The 11,950-nt window shown below is 44.7% G+C and overlaps 3 protein-coding genes across 4 annotated transcripts; 2 read left to right on the top strand and 1 right to left on the bottom strand.

Moving 5' to 3' along the window:
- Positions 1–677: 677 nt before the first annotated feature.
- On the top strand, positions 678–3,249 carry LOC311268311 (putative nuclease HARBI1). The gene is made up of 3 exons (XM_084371887.1): positions 678–1,139; positions 1,511–1,742; positions 1,839–3,249. The coding sequence occupies exons 1-3, from the start codon at positions 828–830 to the stop codon at positions 2,558–2,560; spliced, it is 1,266 nt and encodes a 421-aa protein (XP_084228013.1). The 5' UTR covers positions 678–827; the 3' UTR covers positions 2,561–3,249.
- Positions 3,250–3,353: 104 nt separating this feature from the next.
- On the bottom strand, positions 3,354–5,543 carry LOC311268322 (uncharacterized protein). 2 transcript variants are annotated; one of them, XM_084371905.1, is made up of 2 exons: positions 5,313–5,543; positions 3,354–4,991 (listed from the first exon to the last, which is right to left on the bottom strand). In XM_084371905.1, exons 1-2 carry the CDS (start codon positions 5,404–5,406, stop codon positions 4,393–4,395), a joined length of 693 nt encoding a protein of 230 aa, XP_084228031.1. In that variant the 5' UTR covers positions 5,407–5,543; the 3' UTR covers positions 3,354–4,392. The 2 variants fall into 2 exon arrangements, with proteins under 2 accessions (XP_084228031.1, XP_084228032.1); XM_084371906.1 differs by lacking the exon at positions 5,313–5,543 and adding an exon at positions 5,211–5,280.
- Positions 5,544–5,834: 291 nt separating this feature from the next.
- Positions 5,835–11,890, top strand: armc5 (armadillo repeat containing 5). Its single transcript, XM_084371878.1, has 7 exons — positions 5,835–6,753; positions 6,845–6,875; positions 6,973–7,083; positions 7,595–8,492; positions 8,594–9,366; positions 9,484–9,616; positions 9,852–11,890. The coding sequence occupies exons 1-7, from the start codon at positions 6,361–6,363 to the stop codon at positions 11,329–11,331; spliced, it is 3,819 nt and encodes a 1,272-aa protein (XP_084228004.1). The 5' UTR covers positions 5,835–6,360; the 3' UTR covers positions 11,332–11,890.
- Positions 11,891–11,950: the final 60 nt, after the last annotated feature.

The following is an 11,950-nucleotide window of genomic DNA, read 5'->3' as shown; positions in this document are numbered from 1 at the left end:
TTAAACAGCAACTGATATCTCATGAAGTGTTTTCTGCTCATTTAAGAGTCGCCTCCATATACAATAACATGCAAGTACAAAGGTTAGTGGCAGGCTGAGGAGGGGAGATACAGCGACAAAGATATTTAAACATTTATACCAACCTGTAACCAATAAAATGGGACGGTTTGTACTGTCACTAGGGCGTGGACAACAATTTGTGTTGATCTGCAAGTGTGTTGAGCTTATATCAGGGTAACTAGTAAAAATATGTGCAAAGATGTATGAAAAGTAACTCAAGTAGGATTGTAACTAAAGTTATTAAAGATTAAATTGTTGATTGATTTTCTCAATCAGTGTATCCTGAAGTTGAATTAAATCATGTCTATTAGGAAATCTCAGAAATTAACAGAAAAAAACCCCATTGATATTGAATTAATCCAAAAGGGATTATTAAAGGTCTTATTTTGGCAGTAAACTGTCCCAAAATTCAATTTTATCCTTTTGAAATAACTTGTTTTTTCCAGCCAACCAGTCCAAAACAAAAATATATTGATCCTTTTTTGGTGTTTGATTAATGATTGATTTTCATGACATTTTATTAAATACAAGGCCCCTGTGTTAGCCAGGTGGCTGATTTTCAAATGCAGTCATTTGGCAACATGTTTTGAAACAAATCTGTTGGTTCCCAACAGCACTTGAACGCAGCGTACGTTAGCTAGCAGGGTAGCTTAGGTTAGCATTTCGATAGCAGCGACAATTCGCGACTCCTGTCTGCGCGGCGACAAATAACTTTATGCTCCATGTATGAAGAGGAATACGCCTAAAACAACTACCCTTCACTGCTAATGGACGTCAGAGAGTATGTTTTATCCGCCGGCAGAGCCGTGCTGGACATGGTGGAGCGGGAGTGGCAGCCCCTGTCCCCGGGCGAGCTGGAGCAGCGGCTGGACCAGGCGGTGGAGGAGATCCTGGAGGCTGACCTGATGGCTAAACTTAAAACTCAGCCAGCTCCCGCTTTATATGTACACTTACTGCAAAGTCAAGCTAATGTGCAGGTGCAGCCCCAAGTTTTGCAAACTACAACATCCAGTCCCGCAGAGGAGGAGACACCGGAGCTCAGAGAGCCGCTGGATACTGCAGAGAGTGCTGAAGTCAAGGTGTGTTGTCATAAACCTGCGACTGTTAGTGCTGTTAAAGTAGGTTTACAAGAGGGAATGATCATTTTACTGATCTGCTGTGCACATCAGCACATCAGGACATTCAAAAGTGGCTTCTCTGTACTAGTTTTGTGATGTATTTAGCTTAAAGCTGAATAAACAAACCTTAAAGGACACTATCAAGTTAACAATCTACATCCACATTACAGTAACAACGTCTTTGAGATGATTATGAGGGCTCCTCCATTGAAAAGCAATCAGTTTTATTTCTGCTGTCAGGCCTGTCAGATGCACTCATCATTTGTCACTATTTTCACCTGATATACCTGCTGAATTTCCTGACTGACTTTTAATTTTTTCCCCTTCATCAGCACATCGCAGACCTGCTTCAGACCTCCAAATCCAGGGCTCGAATGGCCGGGCGGGCTCGGTTATCCCTGTCCCACACCGTCCTGCTGTCCCTCACTCTGCTCACCGAGCGCGTCAGCTACCGCTCAGTGTCCCGTCGCTTTCACCTGGAGAAAGGAAACATCCACAGGATCTTCTTTTCTTTCTGTGAGCGTGTCAACATGCTGGAAGAGAAGCTGATCAGATGGCCAGTCGGTGGGTTGATGTCAGTGTGGGATTATCAGTGTGATGCTGTCATTGATTGATTGATTGATTGATTGATGAAAATTATATTTCCTCTGTATTCACCAGGCACAGAAGCTGTAGAGGCCCTTTTCCCACTTAACAGTCCAGAGAAGGAGCACGAGGCGGAGGAGCAAGGTGTCCCTCAGGTCCTGGGCGTATTGGGACACACCCGCATCCCTATCCGCCTGCCTATAGGGAAACACGATGTGGAGAGCACAGTGCCTGAGGTGAAGAGGATGAAGAAGGAGGCCCATCCCGACTCCTGGCTAAACCTTCAGCTCGTATGTGACCGTAAGGGCCGGTTCCTGCACTGCAGAATCAGTAAAGGATCAGATGTGGACAGAGGCAGTGCTGTGAGGGACAAACTCAAACAGCATCCTGAACTGATGCCCGCTGGCTCCTGCCTCGTGGCCGGAGCCGGCTACCCGCTCACTGCTCAGATTTTAACTCCATACTCAGGAAGTCTCGGACCAAGAGAGGAGCTCTTCAACAAGACACTGGAGGAGCATTTTCACATCCTGGATCAGGCTGTTGCAAGCCTGAGAGCCAGATTTCAAAGGCTCAGGTATCTGGATATTGGGAACTATGATCGAGCCAGAGCTGTTGTGCTGACTGCCTGCGTGTTGCACAATGTGTTTTTGGACATGGGACAAGTGGTTCAAGGAGAAGTCGAGAAAGAGGAAGTGGTAACTGGAGAGGAAGTGGGGGAGGTGTACGACGAGGGAGTACACAGACGTGACGCCGTTTCAGATTTATTGTTTAAAAACACTGATTCTGGAAACACATGATGTGATGAGGTCTTTTGGAAACTTGTGCTTTGTTTTAAATTAACAGTTCTGTAATATAAAGTTTTATTTTAACAGAAATTCTTCTGTCTGGGTCTGTCTGCACACATACTACTACTATCAGGAAACAGTGCGAGGTTTGCTGTTTAAGCATTTACATTTTGTGAATCAACCGTTTTCCACATTGACCATAATCAGAACGACAAATGATGATAATGTGCAAGTTTCACAACAGTTTCACCCCATTTCACAAATAGAAAATAAAAATATAATCACACAAAGTAGATGAGGACTGTTAAAAGAGTTAACTTGTCTTTCTGACATTGACACGGGCTTCATTCTGAACACAAATGTAGATGCCAGCTAATTTCTGTGTTCCTCTTCATCAGAGTGGAAGGACAAGTCAAAGCCAATATATGTACTGTAATAGCAGCATGAGTGTATGCTATTATGTTTACCTTGATGCTTGTATGACCATTACCATTTTAAACTAATCTCCCCACTCATAACTATTTAAAACCACTTTGTTAATGCAGTTACCAAGAACACTTTTGCTATTAACAATAATCACACTAATAATGTGTTGTACATAGATATTAATATTGATTATACTGATATTAAAACTAAATTATTGCTGCAGTTCTTCAATAAAACCACTGAAGGGCAGTGAACTTTCACAAGTCTAAATAAACTCTGCCAGGTCTTAAACTTAAAAATAAACCAATAAAAAAGTGTGTCATTTTCTGTCCACTGCCAAATGTGCAAGTGGGGGTGGACAAAATATTAACAAAGGTCGTGTTTTTTTTAAGGATTGTTTATTGGAACAAAATACATGGTGAAATTAATACTACAGTAACAGTAAAACCCTGTGTCGTCTCTATGAATACTATTATTTATACCTACTGAAAGTCCAGTGTGCAAGATTTAGAAATAGAAAATGTTGTCAGAAATTGGATATAATATTCATTGTCATGTTTTCATTAGCGTATGATAACCTAAAACCTTAGAATGAGCAGAGGGGGCTGGTCTTCCTCTGTGGAGTTCACCTTCTGTAGCCCCAAAAATACAAACCAAACACCTGCTCTAGAGAGGACCCTTCACTTTTTTTGTTGCATTTTTCTGGACACTGTAGCAGAGGTTGAAAAGAGGGGTGTTCACTTGGTTGCAATGTGAAAGCTCACCACTAGATGCTACTAAATCCTGCACGTTGGACCCTTAACAATGATAATTATCAGTATAAATATGTATTTTTTCAAGTAAAAATGTGAACTTTTAGTCTCACTTCTCTTGACGAATGATCATAATCATGCCATGATCATTTCAGTTAGTTTGTTTATTTTTTCACTTCTAGGGCCCATGTAAACAAAATAACACTCTTGCATAGGTTTGTTGACTTTTGACATAACTGGTACAGTGGTGGTAGCATGCCCATACTAATCTTATTTATGAGTATTCTTCTGTTTGTTTGTTTGTTTGTTTGTTTGCTTGTTTGACTTCACAATCTTCTATTTGGTATAAAAATAACTGATGATTACATCCAACTGAAAAGGAAAGCTCTGCACCCTGTGTCTCCATTTCTGAACTGTTTTTTCATTCATTCTGGTGCAATAATCTCTCTTTCCGCTATATACCTGCTGTGTCAAGTTCAGCTCTGAGTTCTGAGTTCAGCCTGGCCAAACTACTCTTAAAACTGTAACAGTAAAAATGTGTTGACATGGCCGATCTAAAATGTTTTATAACAAACATACTCCAACAGTTTTCCTTGTGCAGCATCATAAAAGTTTTTGGTATGAGCAGACGACACACGTGGAAGTTCAGATCACATCTCTTCTGGACTAATCCTTTGACGTGTCTGTGTTGTTCTTCTGAGCCAGGCTGGAGATGGCCTGAGCCAGGTTGTTAATGGCCTCTATCTTCCTCTCCTCCAGGGCTTTCTGCTGGGCCCACATGTTCATCTTCCTCTCCTGCAGCTCCATGTATAGCTGTAGGACGTCCTGTGGAGGCCGGGCAGAGCAGGGAGCAGCTGTTGCAGGAGGTGTCGGGAGGATAGGGGTAAACCTCTTGCTGGCTATGGCCTTGCCCACCCTCGTCCCACTGAGCTTGGCCCTCCGCTGGGCTTCGATCTCCTCACTGCTCTTACCCAGGACCTCGTGCATGGCCTTGAAGAACTCCCAGTGGACGCTGGCCGCCCCGAGCCTCTTGGCCCTCTCACTGTTCTTCCTGTATGTGGCCAGCATGTTTCTCCACTTGAGGTCACACTCATAGGCCTTCACAGTGACATCTGTGACCTCCGACTCCCTCAGTTTGGTATTCACTTTCTCTGCCACCATCTCCCAAAGTTTCTTTTTCTTGCACACTGGCTGGTCAAAAGCCTGATCCATCTCAAGCCGCGTGTTGACAAGGTGCCATGTAGCCTGCAGTGTCCATATAAACTCTAGAGAGGAAAACAAAGGTGTATCATGTCATTGAATTAAATCATTATTATATTATCTTGAATTATATGGCCTAGCATTGATCCTCTTGGCCGTTTTAAAATTAATTAATTTGATTGGACAAAGCTTGTCTGACTGAAACAACGATTTGAGGTTATAAAAGACCAGACGACATAAACAAGATTACTAAAGGTGACAGTGTATGAATCACGGTTTATGACCATAATCGCTGCGATAGGTAGAGACTGCGCACTCATCAGGCCCTCCTCGCTTCATGCGGTGACTGGATAAAAGCTGTCCAACTTCAGGCAGCGTCCACTAACCTGCTTTGGTTTTATCGGTATCCACGCTGGACACGACCGTTTCCTTTCCTTCCACTTCAGTACTTTGTATCACAATTGTCTCGATAACCTCCATGCTGCTAAACCATCACAAATTATTATTCATTATAAAATAAGTGATTTACACTCAAGAGTTGTTCTTGTTTGATTAGCGGAGTAGCTATCGTGGAATTTAACAACCTCTCACAGTCACCGATGCGTTGTCTCGCATCGAGCAAAACGATGATTATAACAACGTCACTTAGCAGCTCGGGAATTGTAGTCCGCTTGGGTTGCTAGGAATGGGATTTTGAGTGACTTGGTGTACCGACTGAACTACAATCCCTAAACGCTGCGAATTGTTAAACAAAAGCGACCCTCCTTACGTATCACGGGGAATGTAGTTTTTTAAGGGAGGGAATTCACAAGGGGACGTGACAGGCAGCGACATTCGAACTACAAGTCCCAGTGTATATCTAACCGCCCCACCTCTTTACTCCCTGCTCCCTCCCTCGTTCGCCCCTGTTTTGTTGTTTGGCTAAAGATGGCGTTAGCGGCTAACACAGGCGATTGCATTTTGTTTCACAAAAATTATTCGGCCAGTGGTTAAAAACATTGATGAAATGGAGCTTTAGTTCGTCATTTGATATGCAAAAATATGTTACATTGAGCAAATACACGTTCACTACGTAGAATAACGCTTGTTCAGCCTTCTCACGATGTAGGCCTGTTTTTAGGGAGTGGACCGAGGCTGTTGGAACTCCATCTCCCGTCAGCGACTGCGGCGTCAGGTGGTACAACTTTCCTATTTTGATGGTATCTGTAGTTTTCTGACCACGCCAGAAGGTTAATTTTGGGGAAACTTTGAAAAATATGAACGAACTCATTAAGAGCATATATTTGCCACTTGAGTAAACAAACCGACGATTTAAAGTGGAAGGACATATTATTGATTTTCACTGTGACAGTTCAGTGATGCTCCACTAATACTTGTCTAAACTGAGAGGAGGAAGACTAAGATTACTGAACCTGTAGGGGGACCAGAGGGACCATGTCTGCATCACCTGTGCAAGGTGACTGCAAACAATCTCGAACACCCTCCAGGGAAGGGCACTCATCATCACCAGAGTCTTCTTTGGCCTGGTGCTTGGCTCACCTCTCCAAACCTGGACCAGGCGCTGAACATCATGGGCATGGCAAGTCAGACTCAGGCGGTGGCAGAGAAATGGATAAGAGATCCAGAGTTTCTCAGTGGAGAGCCCTGGTTGCAATCCGGACACAGCACATCAAGGGCGACAAGGCTGGCATTGCCAGATTCAGAACTCAAGGTGGTCTCCGGCCCCTGCTGGACCTCCTCAAACACCCAGATTGCTCCAGGAAGACCCTGGACCTGGCTCTGAGCATCCTGGGAAACTGCTGCACTGAGCTGGAGACACGCATTGAGGTAAGATGAAAGAAAAATAGAGAAGGTGTTGAACTCTTGTCATTAAATCACTCATTCAAACTGATAACATTTAAAATGTCTTCCACTGTAGGTTCGTAAACTTGATGGAATAAATATTGTTGGTAAGTGGTAATTTTCTTTCTTATGAGGAAGTTGATATTAACTCAAAAAACCACAATGAATGGAACTTAATCTTGATTAAAAATATCACTGTCTTAGTGGAGATCCTGAGGAGAAATGTGGCCCTGGAGACGGTCCAGAACCGAGCTGCCCGAGCTTTGGGAAACTTGGCTATGGACCCAGAGAGCTCTGCACTCATCCACTCTGCCGGTAAGTCTGAAATGTCAGTGTATCCCACTGCATAATTTTTAGCTCAAGGTTTTCAGCATTTAAAATGAGTTGCGGCTTGAGTGCTACTTGAGGGAAATTTGCGGTAACGGCAGAATAGTAGTCATAGTTATAATGGTGATTCCCTATTGGTTTGAAAGAGTAATCATTTATTAACTAAAAGAGAGGTCTATTGATATCTGTACTATTATATTTACACTTTAGCACCTACAGAGCAAACATAGTATGTGCAGCATACTTTTATTAGTTATTATGAAATTAAAAGATGTTCACAGCCTTATAAACACATTGTATATTTTGGCTTTTTGTTTTCTTAGGCAGGTGTGATGTCACAATGTAAAGACACTTACTGCAGCACAAAGTAACGCATCCAGCTAGAGCTGCAACGTTTGGTTGATTAATCAATTAGTCGATGTATCAGCGATTTTGCGTAATGATTATTCAATATTATTTGTCCTCAGATTAATAATCTATTTATATTTTCTTTTTGCAGGTGGTGTTTCTCTTCTCCTCCTCTGTGTGTCTCTGTCTTCTGGCCGATCCTCCCCCTCTGCTGCTCCACTCAAAGACACCTGTCCCAAACTGGAGTGCGCTCAATCGGCTGCTCGGGCTCTCCTCTACCTCTCAGATACGCCCTCTAACCGCCTGTCCCTGCTCACCCAAGGAACCCTATCTGCTCTCGCCCCTCTCATTGTTCCAGAATATCCCCAGGGGCTGAGGCGGGCAGCGCTCAGGACCATCCACGAGCTGACCCGGGGCTGTGGTGTTGAGTGTGCCAGAGAGGTGTCCCGTTCTGGGGTCCTCGCTCAGCTTTGTGTCATGGTATCGGAGGAGTCTGGGAAACCTTTTGAGGAGCTGGCACTGAAAACTCTCGCCAACATGTGCTCCCAAGGCTGCCTGCGCCCTCTCGTTGGGTCACTGGGGGTCATTCAGAAGTTCACTGAGGAGGTCAAGAGGGACCCACTAAAGTCTGGAGTCTTCCTCAAGGCGCTGTGCTTGTGCTGCAAAGAGGCCGTCAACCGGGCCAAGGTGAAGGAAAGCGGCGGATTGGAGGTTCTAATTGGGTTTATGTCTGCCCATCAGAGCCATCCCCTTTCCCGACTAGTCATCCTGGCCTGTGTAGACTTTGTTTTTGATGAATCTGCTATGGAGCAGTTGCAGGAGTTGGGGCTGGTCCCTCTGCTTGTTGCCAGACTAGTTGAGCTCACAAGAGGTGAGGAACAATCTGCTGAGAAGATGGATGTGAGCCTCTCCTCCAGCATGTCTCCCACTGAGCTCCTGCCCTCGTCATGCTTTGACTCCTTTGACTTCCCTGCTCCTGAGGGCTGCAAGAAGGAGGAAGCGGCCGGGAAGGAGCAAGGTCTATGTTCATCGAGCTTTTTAAGTCTCAGGTATGGAAAATGAAGAGCATAGATTTATTTATTTCCCCTGTGAATTGTTTTATTATCTTATATTCTGTTGTTTATCTTCATTCTTATTGCTTTCTCTTCAGGTCCTGGTTGGTGTCTGAGGGATTGATCACTTCAGAGGGGGATCTGTTGGATTCCTCAGGTGTTGAAGGGGAATGGGGGAGTCTTCAGATCCCGTCATCATCCCCTCAAACCTCCTCCCCAAACCCTGATTCCCTTTCCTCTCTTAAAAACTCTTCTCCATCCAACCCCACTGCCTCTTCCACTTCTAAAAAAGCGTCTCAGCCTTCACCCATGTCCTCTTCAGCTCAACCCCAGCCGTCATCCTCAGGAAAAGTCAATGATCCTCCTCCCTCTACCCAGCCTAGTTCCTCCACTCTCTCCTCTCCCACTAAAACAACCCAAACACCAGTCTCTCCATCAAAGTTTTCATCCCCTCACAGAAGGAGGCAGCGTGCTCATTCAGCAGCTTGTTTGACAAAAGTCACTCTTGATACCCCTCCCTCTGTGCCCCGCCAAGCAGCTTACCAACACCCCTACCACCCTGAACCATGGACGCCCGAGTCGCCCATCCTGCTGCTGCTGTCACGTTTCTCCCACACCACCGACCCAAGTGCTGCTCTTGTCAGTTCAGGTGTCATGTCCGGCTTGCTCTACTACCTCACTCAGCACCAGGATCCCAGCAGCAGGTGCCTGCGTATGCTCTGCCGGCTGAGCTGCAACCCAAACTGTTTGCAGGCGCTGGTCCGAACAGGCTCAGTCGCGCTGATTCGTCACCATCTCTGCCAGAGAGAGGGAGGACTTAGAGCAGAGGAGAGGCAGACGGACCGAGTGAAAGCCAAAGTTAAACAACTTGGTAAGATAGAGGTGTTAGTGGGATCAGTAATCTGCAACACATTAACTTCCTAGCTGTCCTGTTTTTTTTTTTATCATACAAGAGCAGTTTATAATTGTGTGCTGACTCTCTCTGTAGGTCTTGCTCTTCTAAACAATCTGCGTGTTCAATGTGAGTCTGGATTTGGCTCCGGGGTTCTTGCCCATGTGATGCTGTCAGGCTCTGAGACTGACAAGATGAACTGTGCGTTGTCTCTGCCATTGATCAGCAGGTGAGTAGTAGATCTGTATGAATAAGAGCTCAGTAATCATGATGATCTGTATGTGTAATGAAAAAGCACTCTTCTGTCTTGATCTAAAAGCTGTTTTTGTTGGTGTGCAATTTTGAGAGAGTTATTTACAAAAATCTTTGCATGCAATTTAGTGTAACATCATTACATGGTGATACAGAATAATAACTGTAAATGTCCACCTATGAGCTTAACAAGTCCTCTTTTTCTCCGACAGCAACAAGTCCCTGTTGAAGAAACTCCTTTTGGACAGCGGTGGACTACTCTTGGCTCTCCAGCCCCTTGGTTGCAGTAACAATGATGAGGATGAAGACCACCCAGCCGAGTGTGGAAGGTTGCTTTCTGATTGGTTTAATTCCCAGCATTCAGGCCTGACTTCTCGCCTCCACTCGCTGTACTTCTCCCTCCTGTCTGGATGCCTGTCCACCCTGATGGGAGGCATCAAAATGGAGTTTGATAAAAAATATCTAAATTCAGTTACAACCCCATCAGTCAGTAAAATAGACAGAGCTTCACCACCTCCCTTGAAAAAGCCTCGCATGGCTGACATCTGTCCTTACGGAGTCTCGAACTTTGACCTCCTGTTGCTACTTGACGACGGGACTCAGGTGCCAGCCAACAGGGAAGCTGTGGCTGGGGTGGAGGGAAAACACGGGGTTGGCTCTGAGTACTTTTGGGCCTTGTTGAGAGGTGGATTTGGAGAAGCTCAGTGTAATGCAGAACAAGCTATCCGCATTAAAGATGTGAGCACAGGGATGCTGCTACCAGTACTGCATTACCTGCATGGATGTCGCCTCACTAAGGACACAGAAAGGGAAAGTGATGAAGGAGAGCGGAGAGGACAGTGTCAGATTTTGGACTCATTGGTCCTTGAAGGCCTGGGGATCTACCACAAAGAGACAGAGGATCGCTCAACAGAAGACTTGACTTTCCAGAAAACAGCTTTAGGCGAGATGATGATCGGAGCGTGCAGATTTTTGGTGACTGAGCTGCAGAGAGAGTTGGAGGATCTCTGTGTGTCTCTTCTCCTGTCCTGCTCCACCAAGGCTGCATCAGCTCCCACAGAGGACAATGCTGCATCTAAAACAGACCAAGAAGGCCTCGAGTCTGCTGAGGAGAACCTGGCTAATCGAACATCTGAGTTAGAATTGACTGGTTCTGAAGCGCAAACAGAAACAGGACAGATGAAGAAACCAAACCGTTCCGTGCATCAGACAGACAATAATAAAACCTCTTTCTCTGGAACAGTTCAAAAGGCAAGTAAAGGAATCAATACAGCCTCAGACCACAAGACCGTCAAAAGTGTCTCTCCAGTTTCCAAATCAAGTTGTGCGTCAGATTTGGACACAACACTTGATCCAGAAGAGTTGAAGTTGAGACCAAAGAACTTGATGAAAAGTTCAGCACAGCCTATGAAATCTGCAGCTCAGGACTCTCCTTCATCCTCAGAAGCCAGCGCCAGAGGTGGGGTCCTGGCTGCTCTCCTCCCCCAGGTGTACTGGTTTTCCCAGCGGTACAGCTACCCAGCACTGGGTCGGGCCTGTCTGTCTTTGCTGCTGGGCTGTCAGGACTGTCCTCTGCCCTTCCTGTCCCCCTCGCTTACTGGAGATTGCCTTCACAGACTTGCCAGAGAGGCCGACTGTACGGAGACTCTAAAACAGGACCTGCTAAGTTTGGCCACAGTAGCTCTGAGCTGAACAAGGAGGGAAATGTTGACTGATCGGTGGCATTAATTCAGAGGGCACAGTTTAAGTGCGAGTCGACTTTGGGGCTTTTTAAAAGCTTCTAGGAAAGTTGCTATTGTGTTGATTTTATCAAATGTCAGGTCACAATAACCGCATGATTGGGAAAACTGTGCTGTATCAGTTACTCCAGCACTAACAGAACTGATTTATTTTCATAAACTGGAGGCATAAATTTATATTTAGTTTTGATGTAAACTGATATCAACTGCCTGTCCTAGCCTGTCCCAGCATGACGTAATTGTATTATAATTTACTGTTGATGGATTAACTTCTAATGACATTTATATTGTGATTTTTTTTTTTTTTTTTTAACTTAGGATAAAGTCTAAACAAATGTCTGCAATGCATTTGATAAATGTCATTTAGCTGGAAGTACTGGAATTATCAGGGTTGGTCAAGAAGCCAGTTGTTTATTTTGTACATAGAGATAAAATGGATTAGCAGATATACAGTGTATAGATTCCAATTGTCCCATATTAATTTATGCCACTGAATATATTGTTGGAACATGGCTTTGCGCTTGGTTTTTCTTGTTGTTGGGGTGTGGGTGTACACTATGTGGCCATTGAAA

Source organism: Pagrus pagrus, assembly GCF_965226575.1.
Source record: "Pagrus pagrus genome assembly, chromosome: 13".
NCBI lineage: Eukaryota > Metazoa > Chordata > Actinopteri > Spariformes > Sparidae > Pagrus > Pagrus pagrus.
This window is presented reverse-complemented; position numbering and strand designations above follow the sequence as displayed.